Genomic DNA, 14,189 nt, shown 5'->3' on the forward strand with positions numbered 1-14,189 from the left:
AAAAACAAACCAAAAAACAGACCCTAAATAGAAAATGATGCTCATCAGTTACTAGAAGGGAGGTATGTGGGGTATGGGTGAAATAGGTGAAGAGGATCAAGAGTACACTTACTGTGATGAGCACCGAGTAATGTATAGAATTGCTGAATCACCATATTGTACACCTGAAACTAACATAACACTATGTTAACTATACTAGAATTAAAATTATAAACTTAATTTTAAAAAGACACTTGCCACCTCTGTATCCAAAGTTTAAAAAAAAAAAAGAATTAAGAGAGTATTCAAATGTATTTGTTAAATTCCATACAATGTTGTATACATTATTTGTATTCTCTTAAATAAATGCAAAGAAAACCATGTGTGGAGCTCAGTAAGATATAATATTTATTCATTTTAAAACATACACCTACACAGCAAGCCAATTTCTCCCCACCAGTACACATACATATTTCCTATTAGATTTAATCATATGTTTGTAAGGAGAGCAAAGTAATCTTAAACCAAAAGAAAGAATTATTTTTGGTTAAGTATCTATAGCCCCAGTTTCCAAAATCTTCCTTTTCAAGTAGTTCTGCCAAGGTTCTAACCAGATATGATACTCAGGTTTCAACTTGCACATATAGTAAATTATATTTAGTTCCTTAATTCTGAAGTTCACAATGTTTTAATAGGCAAAATATACCAAAAGCAAATATAGAAATGAAAAGGTAATTGATCCTAGATCCTCAGACATTGAGGTGAGATGTTCACACTGATATTTAAATAAAAATAACATCAAAATAAGCTGGAAAGCCACATGGCTTTTAAATATTGTCTGCTTCCCACACTGTACAGTGTGTTGGCAATACTTTTTAAAATAAAAATAAAACAATATCTGGATGTGAAGCCTATTAATGCCTACACATTAATTTTGTCTAGCATGTTAGTCATACCAATCTAGTCAAACATTCGGTCATAGGTTAAAAATAGAGCTTCAAAATCAAGCTTTTAATTGAATTTTAATTGAACCACCTATACACTTCTACATTGGAATCCCTCAATTTGCCTCCTCTTGAATGTCCTATTCTTTTGAGGACCAAGTATCTAAAGTCAGAATTTCAATATTAAGCTATTCAGAGTAATAGAGGAAAGCACCAGTTAAATTCTTAGGCTAAGTTCTGGTCAGTGCCTTTTGGAAAAAACAACATGTTGTTAACTGGTTAAGGCAAAAAACACACACAAATTTTGGTCCTCTTAACAACCATTCTTTAAAACCAGGAACACATAGTATGACCAGCAAACTAGAAACCAAAAACCTAGAGTCAAATTGGCTTAAGTATCCCACCTTGAAGTGATGGACTGGGGCACAAGAAAAGATGTGTGGATTATAGGTAAATAGTTTTGCCTATTAATAAAGAACTTCCAGGAAGGCCTAAGCATTTGAGGAAACAAGAAGAGAAGAACACTTCTAGATTCTGTCTGATATCACCTTCAAAATATCAGCGGACAGGAGTGAAGTCCATAATTGTGGATGTTTCCTCCTCAAAACTTGTTTGAGGGTGGGGGGAAATTGACAATAACTGGCCTAGAGAAAAATCATCAGTCCTAGTCAGTGGGTAACCCAGCTTCCCATCTCCTTTCCCACTGACAAACATATCCTCAACTCCAAGGTAAACCTACAAAATTCTCCTTTACCATTCTTATTGCGGTCATGTTCCTACACACAGGAACATGGACACCAGAATCTTACAATGCAGAGGACTATCTAAGGTCAGAGTCTTAGTCATTAGAAATAAAAGGTTTCTTTGAGAAATTTGCATTTGTGTGGTTCAGCAGAAAGGACAGATTCCCATAATACAATGATCAAACATGAACAATAATCACAGAAACCAGACATACATCAATTCATAGAGAGCAACTACATACCTTCTTAAAGCCTAGAAACAGCAAGCTTTCTAAATGTATATTTATAGTTAAATTATGGTAAAGGAAACAGTTTCTCTTACTGATGCTAGTTTTTTATTTCTTCAACTGTTCCTAGTTTTTATCACCCACCTCCACCAAACCCATTCCTAAATAAATGTACACATTTACACAGATAACACAGAAACTTCATACAACATGACCATTATAATGTTTCTTTCTCCCTTTTTAAACTCATTTTAATCTTGGGTAATTTTAAATGCACAATCTACAAATAGTAAATACACATTCATGTAATAAGAACCATATCACTATTGTTCTATTGGATGTATCTTAAAATCGCAACAGTGGACTTGAAAGGTGACAGGATAGCAGTTGGGGAGGGACACTTATTCAGTCTTCGTTGGAAACACTTGGAAATCTGTCTTTTTTCTTCTGCAAGGCCTTTCTCAGAAAATGCAGGCAGTTCAGAAGCAAATGACAAAACCATGAATCTCTCTTCGTAGGATATCAGCACTTCTGTTGCAAAAGGATGTCATCCCAAGAGCTAGAGCACCTAAAAGCACAGAGGGACATATGCCCAAATAATTTACATAAGTTTTTCTAGAAATTGATTTCTATCTCACTTGCTTTTGCACACTGAATATATTTATAATATTATAAGTATTACACAGTCTAAAAACAACTTTAGACCATATATCAAAAATGGGATTTTGAAGACAATGATCCACCGAAACTGTCATGTATAGCATATCATCTCCTTTTATGCAAATAATGACTAGTTTTGACAAAACAGATCCAAATTATAAAGGATATAATTATTAACTATTAAGTATTAATATAATAATTATTATATTGTTATGGTAATTATTTAATACAATAATTGTTACATTATTATAATATAATAAAAATTATTATTTATAGAGGCTACAGTTTACACAGTATGTGTAATGAGTGCATTGCAAAGACTTCTGCCAGGGCCTTGGAAGAGACTCATACTAGTAAGAAATTAAAACTTAAGACTTGCTTACTTCATAGTAAATTCACATATGATGATGTCACAGATGTTCAAAATGTGTTGTGGAGGTTAACAGCTTAATTCCAACAAACATTTATGCGAAAATGGGATTTTATTATCATTATATTTTACAGAGTTAATGAGATATTAAACATCAGATGACTTGTCTGAGGTCACATAGTAACTTACCACTCAAAAGACCTAATTTTTGTTTTTTGTTTTTTTTAATACTAAACAGTCATACTTAAAAGGGAGGCAATCTGGTTACCATTTAAAATTGACACTGCACTTTTCAAACCAATGTTGGTGCCTAATCACTTAAGCTATTAATTTCTTATTAATTTCTTCTGTTTTCTTTTTTAAAAAATTATAACATGTACTTATCCTGTGAGTAGGTCTACAGCAGGGGTGGGAACTTGCTCCAGTGGGTCCTGTTTTTGTGGGGGTGATACATGGTACAGGCCTGGAGCTTGCAGGGCCCTTTTTTACTGTGGCAAAGTAGCAGGACAATGATAAAGTCCGTTAGAAGCAAAAAATGTTTAAAAGTAAGTAAATAAAAAATAAAAATAAGGTAATCATCTAGTATAGTGCTGATCTTTTTTTATTGGGAAAAAGATTACCAAAGCAATCATTTTGTCTTTCTTGATTTACAAACCTGCATGGACAACTGACTGATAAGGGAGATAAGTATATATTCTTCCACAGCAGTTATCACAATAAATTCACATTACTGTATCCAGAAAAATACAGGAGATTAGTCTAAGGGCAAGAGATGTAAAGTCTATGAAAAGGAATTTCAAAAAAAAAAAAATAAAAAAAAAAAAAAAAGGAATTTCATCCCAGAGACAAATGCTACTTCTCTCTTTATTTTTTAAGTGGCACAAGTCTTTCTCTATCAGAAGTTCTCATGGAGCCAATCACTGGAGAATGATTTAGCTGCAGAATTTGGACTTCAGCAAGCTACAAAATAAGCCCCATGGAAGATTATTTTGCTTTAAGTATGAGAAATAGACATACCCAGTTCAGAACCAAAATGACTCTCAGTGCTGGTGTTCCATCCAAGGCAAATCAGCCTCTGAATCATCTAACAGAGAAGGTCCTGACACCTGTAAGTTAATAATCGAACATCATAAATTCTCAGTAACTATAAAAATCCCATTCCTCCCCAAATCCTAATTCCTGTTGTTCAAATATCAGATGTTTAGAATTAAGCATTCATAGCTCAAGCTGCTTGCACAGAAGACAATGATGAAGTGATGTTATTTTTTGACCTCTTTGTTGACACATATGTTAAAAGATACTTCTGATATGCCAAGGTAGTCTAAACCCACTACAACCCCTCTTTCCCAACTATTACCAAACAAATAAAAACCCTTTAGGAAAAATATTAAAAACAACTGAAGATTAAGGAGAGGAGTCAAAAGTTGGCAATGTGACCCTTCATAGAGGGTAGGTTTCCAATTTTGTTTTTTATTCCTGTGGCTCTGCCCAAAAGGCAGGTCCTTGTCTCAAAGTAGTGAAGAAGTGCAAGAGGCTCAAAGTCTGATAGAAACTCCCTTGTTACATCAGAGAAACTAGGAAAAGGGGTCCCTGCAGGCCAGGAAGTATCAGGAGAAGGGAATGGTCCTGGAGGGAACAGATTTAGAGGAGGGACCCCTCTCATGTGTGTAGACCCTTAGCAGCTCAGCCCAGTTCCTGAAGCATGCAGGCATGGGGCAGCTCCAAACCAGCACAGCAAGGTCCGGGAGAACGGAACTGAGATGTCAATGACCTGCACGAGGCTCTAGCTAACCCCCTGAGCCACACAAGCAAGGACAGATGTAAATTAGCATATCAGAGATGTAGAGAACTGAGATTTGAGACACTTCTCATAAGAGATAGGGCAGAATTGAGAGTGTCAACAAAACCTGGATGACTGCCTGCTGAAACAGAAACCTCAACATCCTCTGCAGGATTACAACAGGACCCAGAGGCCACACAAGGTGACAGTCATAGTTTCCAGACATGATCAAAATTAGTGGCTATAAAAAGATGCAGGAATCTGTGATCATTTCTCAAGGGAACAAGCAATCGACAGATACCAATCCTGCGATGGCCCAGATGTTGGAATTTTATGAATTTATTAGGTAAGTTGTATGAATAGATAGGGAAAGGCAGAGAGACAGATAGCTTTAAAAATGTAATAAAACTATATTAGACGATGTAAAGGAAAACATACTTGAAATGAATGAAGAACCAAGAATCTTAGCAGAGAAATATAAGCCCTAAAAAAGAACCAAGTGAACATTTTAGGACTTAAAAATACAGTAATTAAAATTTAAAAACCTCCCTGGATGGGCTTAATAGCAGAATGAAAATGACAAAGTGAAGGGTAAAGAACTTGAAGCTAAATCAATAGAAATTACCTAATTGAACAGCAGATATTTTTTAAAAATTAAAATGAAAGAAAGATCTCAGGAATCTGTTAGAAAATACCAAAAGGTCTCATATCTATGTCATTGGACTCTCAGAAAAGAAGAAAGAGAGAAAGATATTATGGCACAAAAAATATCTGAAGAAATAATGATTAAAAACTTCCCAAATTTGGTAAAAGGGGTAAGTTTACAAATCAAGAAGCTCAGCAAATGCCAAACAGGATATGCTCAAAGAAAACTGCTTAGATGCATCATATTCAAACTAATGAACACAAAAAGATAAATATAAAATCTCAAAAGCAGCTAGACAAAAATGAAACATTATATCCAAGTGAACAATTCAAATGCCTAAGAATATCTTACCAGAAATCAGAGATCAGAAGATATAGGGATGATGTCTTCATAGTCCTGGAAGAAAAAATTTTTAAAAAGCAACCTATCAACCATAATTCTTTATCCAGTGAAAATATACACAAGGAATGAAGGCAAAATAAAGTCATTCTCAAATGAAGGGAAACTAGTTTGTCACTCATCAGATCTGCTCTGGAAGGAATGCTAAAGAAAGTTTTTCAGGACACCTGGATGGCTCAGTCTGTTAAGTGTCTGCCTTTGGCTCAGGTCATAATCCCAGAGTCCTGGGACAGAGACCCACATAGGGCCCCCTACTCAGGGGGGAGCCTACTTCTCCCTCTGCCTCTCCCCCTGCTCATGCTCCCTCTGCCTCTCTCTCTAATAAATAAATTTTTTAAAGATTTTATTTATTTATTCATGAGAGACACAAAGACATAGGCAGAGAGACAAGCAGGCTCCCCACAGGGAGCCCAATGCAGGACTCAATCCTGGACCCTGGGATCATGGCCTGAGCCAAAGGCAGACGCTCAACCACTGAGCCACCCAGACAACCCTAAATAAATTTTTAAAAAAGAAAGCTTTTGAACCTGAAGAAAAATTATACTAGAAAATAAAACTGTAATGTTTAGGAAAGAAAGAACAACAGAAACGGTAAGTGATTAGGTAAATACAGAAGACTACTTTTTTTCCCTAAATTGCCTAAAATATTTATGACTGTTTAGAGCAAAATGTAAGACCTAATATAGTGGGATTTTCAATGTCTGTAAATAAAAGACATATAATTCTAACAAAGTCCATGTTGAAATAAAAAGAAATATGTTTGCAAGTGTTCTACATTTTATAAGAGGTAGAGTATTTACATAGACTATGAAAGATTAATTATTTATATTGCAAACCCTAGAGCAATCATTAAAAATCATACCAAAAAATCCCCAAAAAGCCAATACTAAAAATACTCAAATACAAAAGAAGACTGGAAAGGAATAAACAAAAAAAACAATATAAAGAACTAGATCTTATATCTATATAAGATATATAAAAATATATGTATTTATATAATATATAGAGCTAGATCCAGACATATCAATAATCACATTAAATGTTAATAGCCAAAGTATTCACTAGCAGGCAGAATTCTGAAGATAACCTCCTAAGATTCCTGACTCTGCTTAGTCAATTAAACTAACTTAGCTACGGCTACGAAGCAGCTTTACACATGAAATTAATGTTACTAGCCAGCTGACCTAAGATAAAAAGATTATCCTGGCAGGCCCAATGTAGGCCTGGTAAGCCAATCGCATGCACTCTTGAAAGCAGAAGAATAAGTGAGAGATGAGGCAAAAGGGGAGGGAATAGAGGGTCAAAGAGTAAGAAGGATTTGACCACCATTGCTAGCTTTGTAGATGGAGAAGTAGGCCACAAGCCAAGGAATGTGGGTAGCCTCTAGAAACTGACAACAACTCCCAGGGGTCAGCCAGCAAAGTAACAGGGACTTTAGTTCCACAACCTCATGGAACCAAATTCTGCCAACAATCTGAGTGGGCCTGGAAATAGATTCTCCACTAGAGCCTCCAGAAAGAAACACAGCCCTGTTGACATCATGATTTTAACCTGTAAGACTCAAGGAGAGAAGCATCTGTGCCCGGGTGTCTGACCCATGGGAACTGTGAGATAATAAATTAAGTTGGTAGTAGTTTATCAGCAGCAATAGAAAACGAATTCATTTCAGTTAAAAGAATTGAACTGACAGAATGGATACAAAAGAAAGATCCTACTTATAGGAAACACTATAAACTTAGAAAACAGTTTGAAAGTAAAAAGTTATACTATGAAAACAAATAAGCATAAGTAGGCTGGAGTGGCTATTTTAATCTCAGATAAAATTGACTTCTTGGCACAGAGCACTAAAAAAGATAAAGAGTGACTTTTCATAATGATAAAAGGAACAATGTATCAGGAAGACAAAAACAATTATAAGTGGATATGTACCTAATAATAGAGATTTAAAATACATGAAACACCCTTTCAAGAAGATGGGGTGGAAGGTGAAGAAAGAAGCCCCTGCTCCTCCCAAAGCCTAAGCCAAAGCAAAGGTTTTGCAAGCTAAGAAAGCGGTGCTGAAAGGCGTGCACAGTCACAAAAAAAAGAAAATCTGCACATTACCTACATTTCGACGACCCAAGACCCTGTGTCTCCAAAGGCAGCCCAAATATCCTCAAAAGAGCGACCCCAGGAGAAACAAACTTGATCACTATGCCATCATCAAGTTCCCCCTAACTACTGAGTCAGCCATGAAGAACATAGAAGACAACAACACACTTGTGTTCATTGTGGATGTCAAGGCCAATAAGCACCAGATCAAACAGGCTGTGAAGAAGCTCTATGACATTGATGTGGCCAAGGTCAACACTTTGATAAGGCCTGATGGAGAGAAGAAAGCATATGTTCGACTGGCTCCTGAATATGATGCTTTGGATGTTGCCAACAAAATTGGGATCATCTAAACTGAGACCAGCTGGCTATAAATCTAAATATAAATTTTTTCACCATAAAAAATACATGAAACAAAAACAAATAGGTATAAGAGAAAAATAGATAATTCCAGTCAGTAAAAGAGTTTGATAGCACTCTTTCAGGAACTGATAGAACAAACCAACCAAACAAAAAGTCATTAAGAACATAGAAGATCTGAAGACACTATCAACCACGTTAATCTAATTTCACATTTATAGTAGTCCAACAACTGAAGAATACATGTTATTATCAAGGGAACAGGTTCATTCACCAAGGTAAGCTATATGCAGAGCCATAAAACATAGCTCAATGAATCTAAAACAATCAAAATCAAAAATAAAAATAAAACAATCAAAATCATACACAGTATATTCTCAGACCACATGGAATTAAATTATATCAATAATAATAAAATACTAGGGAAACCCCAAATATCTATTAAACAACATATTTCTAAGTTAATTCCTGGGTTAAACAAGAAATTACAAGGAACTAAGAAAATGTTTGGACTGAGTATGATGAAAATACAACATATCATAATTTGTGGGATGAAACTTAAATACTGCTTAGAGAAAAAAATGTGTAGCTATGTGCATACATGAGTGTATAACGTGTAAGTACATAGGATGTGGGCGAGTGGAGACAGATTGCATGGATTATACAATACTTCACTTACAAAAATGTATCTTACAGATGTTCCAGAAGCCTATAAAAATAGACTTTTATAAATGTTTGTGTTAGGCACAGAAACAAAACAGTTCAATGTATTGATCCATACCATAGAGAGTGCAAGGCAAGTCACAGCTTCTGCCAGAAAGCCTTTGGCTTTTAGTATGCTGTTGTTTCTCTTCCCAATCAGATTTTCCACACATAAATCCATCTTATTTTGGTACTAATTTGTGTTTTTCACCACATCTACTTTCTCCTTTATTGTATTTTAAATACATACTGGGAAATGAACAAGTGAATTAGGAGTAAAAATGCAGGACCAGTTTATAAGAGGATTTGTTGAAAAGAACAAATAAAAATTTTGAAGTATGACGGCCACTAAAGCCATCTTCCATTTCATGAAACTAGATTTGGCTATTTGATCCCTGGAAAGTGGTTTTGAACAACAGTACATTCAAAAAACAAGTGAGAAAGTTTGAACCTTTAAAATCCACATTACATTTAAGTTTAGAAGTAAAGAAGGAATTTATTGAGACTCTGTAGTTCCTAAAAGTACAATGTGTGACTGTAATTAATCTTTACACAATAGGAATTTGCTTAGTTTTGATTATGTTGCTGCAGAAATTGTTGGCAGGAGATAAGGCAAAGTATAGCAGTTGATAAATCTGTTTCTCAGTATCACTGGATAACTGACTCTGTAATGTGTTGCACTCCCTTGTTTGTAGAGCTCTTCAAAATTATTTAAGGGGTCCTAGTAGAAAAAAGCATCCAGATAGATATGGAGGCAACATACAGGGGCTGTCTAGGAAATAGGAATGCTTCAATAATGAGGATGGAGAATTAAAAACCATACAAAAATTGCCCAGCATCAAGGAGATGTGAGAAATCTGTAAGTACAATGATACATATCCAAAGTTTATAACCAGTTATGTTTGGCTCAGAAAATTTAAAAGTTTGCCAGTTTTCTTAATCTGAAAATGAGTGATATGACTGTTGTCGAAAAGCAGCAGAAACATAAATATTCTGAATAATTATGAGAAATTACAGAAAAATAATTATACATGGAAGAACCAGTCCTTAACGTGCATGGAGTGGATTGTCTTAGGGAAAATGCCAAACAGAGGATACATTTTAAAAGAACAAAAACAATTCAAGGAGTGAAATATGAGTTATAACACTGGGGTTAATGCAGTGAAATACTATAAATTGCCACAAAAGTCATACAAAAGCTATAGCTAGTCTGCACGAGCGCACGTGCGCGCGCATACACACACACACACACACACACACACACACACACTTTTTAATCTATAAAGAACTGATGACCGTAAGGTAGAAAATGTCTATATAAATATATATGTAATAAAGGTACCAAGTGCAATGAACAGTAAGACAAACTTTAACAAACAAAATGCTATAGATCCCACCAGTAAACCTGCCTCTCATCCTTAAGAGCAAACCTTCCCTAAACTACTGTAATAAGGAAGTATGAGACCCAAGTTCTCTCCACCTAGAGAGGATTTCGGTACCTGATGTAATGTGATACTGGGCGTGTGCAAGTCAGTAGTGGCCAGAGAAGGAATTCGAGATTCTGAGAGACTTTTGTTCTCTTTCCTTATTAATCTGGAATTTCGAGCTAAATAAAAATAACCATAAACATAGTTTAAAAATTAGACATTTTAGTTTCTCTACATTCTGTATCTGTCCCTTATTGTGTACTCAGTGTACATATTTACTTACACAAGTCTGTATATATATTCACAAACAAAAATATGTAAAGCTACTATAATTTTTTTTAACATTTTGTAAGCTTATTTAACATATGTTTTCAATAATGTATACAAAAAGGCTGAAAAAGTGGGCAGCCCTGGTGGCTCAGCGGTTTAGCGCCACCTTCAGCCCAGGGTGTGATCCTGGTGACCCAGGATCGAGTCCCACGTCGGGCTCCCTGCATGAAACCTGTTTCTCCCTCTGCCTGTGTCTCTGCCTCTCTCTCTCTGTGTGTGTCTCTCATGAATAAATAAATAAAATATTTAAAAAATATATTTTAAAAAATATTTTAATATTTTTTAAAAAATAAATAAATAAAATAAAAATATTTTTTAAAAATATTTTTGAAAAAGCAAAGGCATTATAAACATACCTATCCCTTCCAAGGCTCTCAGTTCAGGGAGATGATTATAGTTTAGTTCAGGCAAACGGACATCTGTCTTGGAGTATTCTCTTCTTTTCTTATTTGTCTGAAGTAGGCTCTTTTCACTAGTGACCTAATAACAGAATGATTAACAAGTCAATTAGCTTCCAGGTAAGCTTGGCCTCTTTTTTAACTACTGTATTGATATATCCTGAACTTTAGGAATTTAAGAATAACACAAAACTTCAGAAGTCCTGCAATGAGCTTTTTGAGTTTATTTGGATGTTTCTGCTTGTTCTTTGAATAGAGTAAGTGCTAAGGCTCTTGGTTCAAATCAATTATGAAATAATTAACTCGGGCAGCCTGGGTCGCTCAGCGGTTTGGCACCTGCCCTTTGGCCCAGGGCGTGATCCTGGAGACTCGGGACCTAGTTCCGCATTGGACTCCCTGCATGGAGCCTGCTTCTCCCTCTGCCTGTGTTTCTGCCTCTCTCTTTTTCTCTCTCTCTGTGTCTCTCATGAATAAATAAATAAAATATTTTAAAATAAAATAAAATAATTAGCTCAAAAAAACTATCTGTAGGGACAAAAAATAATGAGTTTAAACTACTAGATTTACGTATTTAAAGAGTGACAAATAAAATACATAAGATATGTTTGTAATAATACATTATTTGCATTTTGGAATCAGCATGAGCAGGGGAGAGGGTTACTGGTCTTCAAACTTGATGTTGAAGAAAGTTTAGGCTTAGCTCTGCCTCCATTAATTCTCAAGAAAAGACTTCAGTGTGTCTTCTCCTCACTAATCTCTACCTCCTGTTTTGACTGCCTCTTAAAAATAAGGATAAACAGAAATAAGATCTAAAATTAACAGCCAGCCTTGATTATGCAATGCCTGAAAGAAGGCTGATATCAATTCCAGCAATGTAGTATTGAGCCAGCTACTGTGAAAAGCCTTGTTGATCAAAGTAATCTTCCAAAGCGGACCAAGAATGTAAAACACAAAAGTATCTACAAAGAAATCAACAGGGTATATATTAAAAAAAAAAAAAAAAGAAAGAAAGAAAGTACTATGGTTATAGAAATTTTGGGCCAAGAATAATGAAAAGAAAAACATAGGTAATGCCCAAATCATGATAGGTATGAAAAGAAGGCTACATTTTTCAGCCTGAAGATAATGAGAAAGGTAGAGGAGGGAAATTTGGGAGAAAAGTACTCCTTTGGGAATACATCCACACCTCCATTCCCTGGCAGAAGAATTCATTCACCACATTCCTTAAGCATCTTCTATATACTAGACACTAGTATAGTATAGCAGGTGTGGGTGTGGGGTAGAGCTACAAGGAAATAAACAAACAAAACACATATTCTTGCCTTAGAAACTTACATTCGAGTTGAAGGAAGACAGATAATATATAAATAAGTGAATATAGAGGCTATTAGGTGTATGCAGTAGGAAAAACTTAAGCAAGAAGAGAGGATAGAAAGTAAAGGGAGACAAAATGAGTTCAAATATTAGGGAAGACTTCACAATAAGGCTTCATGTAAGCCGAGGAGCAGACAAGAAAATTCTTAGGATTATCTGGAGAAAAAATATTCTGAAGCAGAGGAAATAACAAGTGCAAAAGTCCAAATGTAGGAGCATGACTGGTTATGTTTGAGGAATACAAGGAAATCAGTGGGTTGGAGTAGATTTTGATCAAGAATGAGAGTAGCCAGAGTGGAATAGTGGGATGGTGAAGTGGGTCAATCAGGGCCTTAGAGGTCTTGTTAAGGACTTTGGTCTTTACTCAGAGATGACAAACTAATGGAGGATTTTGAGTAGAAGAATAGTTTAAGTTAACTTTAAAAAGAAGCATTCTGGCAGTTATGTTGACCATAATAACACTCCTCTGAACCTTCAGAAGACCTCTGAACCTCGTACATGCTTCCACTATTATAATCTGATGCTGTTTGAATTTGTTGATCCTATATTAGACCATGAGCTCCTTGAAGAGAGAGATTTGATTTATTCATCTCTGGTGTCCCACACATAATATGTAATCAATAAATATTTGCAAATGAATAAATAGAATACTTTCACCAAAAATCTGGTGTGAGCGCGGTACAATATCTTGTCACCTACTCTACAAAAGAACTGATTACCAAGTATTAAGAAAATTTACTGTTACCAAAAAAAAAGTAAAACAGATGTCATTTAAATAATACCTTATATTTGAACTTCTAGATTTGCAAAACTTATTTAAACTCTAAGACCTTCACAGACTTTTACATTTATGATTATGACAGGTTGGGATGATATACATATAATTAAGATTCCACCTTATGATGTGTATCCAAATAAAATTCTCAGTTCTCCCACTATTATATTTAACATTAGTAGAAGTCTAGAAATGACTAATGCTTGCTCTTCTACACTGGGAATAGTTTACTTACTGATGTGGTCACATTAATATTATAAATTCCTGATGGAGAATGTTTATTTGGTTTAACAAATGGAATACAATACTTCTTGGTTTTGTCATCCACTCTGTAACAACAAAAAATTTAAGTTAGAACAAGCAGTAATTACTTCTCAAGCACAAAATCAAAACCAGGGGTGCATGGGTGGCTCAGTGGTTGAGGAATCTGTCTTTGGCTCAGGTCGTAATCCCAGGGTACAGAGGCTTCTCCCTCTGCCTGTCTGTCTCTGTCTCTCTGTGTCTCTCATGAATAAATAAAATCTTTAAAAAAAAAAACTTTGGTTTTTTTTTTTTTTTTTTTTTTTAAACTTTGGTTTTTGACACAAAACCAAGTGACATGCAGTTTAATCAGCATTTAATGCCACTTATTCTTAAATATAAAATGAGAACAGATGTGGTGGAACATTCTGTCTTTCACCACTACCCTCAGGCCTCCCACCTAGCTCCCAACTCCAACCAAATAAATCACTCTCCTTCCAGCAAAATTTCCAAAATAGCTTCTTTGTAGAACCAAATGCCCACAGCCATACCATGTAGCAGCAAACCCTTAAAACCAATTATTTCTTTCATTATGATAACCTCCTTCCATGTTTTTAGACTAAATAGTTGCAGACTTTGTTCATCTTAAACAATACAATCATACTTTCTTAGTACTCAGGTGAATTTTTTTTTAAATCAAATCCTAACAATTTTCATCACATAGGGCAAAATTCTTTTGAAACA

At 35.1% G+C, this 14,189-nt stretch overlaps 1 protein-coding gene and 1 pseudogene across 2 annotated transcripts in view; one reads left to right on the forward strand and one right to left on the reverse strand.

Moving 5' to 3' along the window:
• Nucleotides 1–364: 364 nt before the first annotated feature.
• Nucleotides 365–14,189, reverse strand: part of CDKL2 (cyclin dependent kinase like 2) — a 45,856-nt gene continuing 32,031 nt past the window's right edge. For both annotated transcript variants that reach the window (XM_041759305.1, XM_041759307.1), the window contains 5 exons: nucleotides 13,441–13,534; nucleotides 11,015–11,138; nucleotides 10,401–10,507; nucleotides 3,941–4,029; nucleotides 365–2,461 (listed from right to left, as the gene is read on the reverse strand). In XM_041759305.1, the coding sequence (XP_041615239.1) occupies nucleotides 3,964–4,029; nucleotides 10,401–10,507; nucleotides 11,015–11,138; nucleotides 13,441–13,534 (391 nt within the window). In that variant the 3' untranslated portion in view covers nucleotides 365–2,461; nucleotides 3,941–3,963. The remainder of the gene's footprint in view (nucleotides 2,462–3,940; nucleotides 4,030–10,400; nucleotides 10,508–11,014; nucleotides 11,139–13,440; nucleotides 13,535–14,189) is intronic.
• On the forward strand, nucleotides 6,938–8,192 carry LOC121493444 (annotated as a pseudogene).

The sequence above is a fragment of the Vulpes lagopus genome, chromosome 6 (assembly GCF_018345385.1).
Source record: "Vulpes lagopus strain Blue_001 chromosome 6, ASM1834538v1, whole genome shotgun sequence".
Classification (NCBI taxonomy): Eukaryota; Metazoa; Chordata; class Mammalia; order Carnivora; family Canidae; genus Vulpes; species Vulpes lagopus.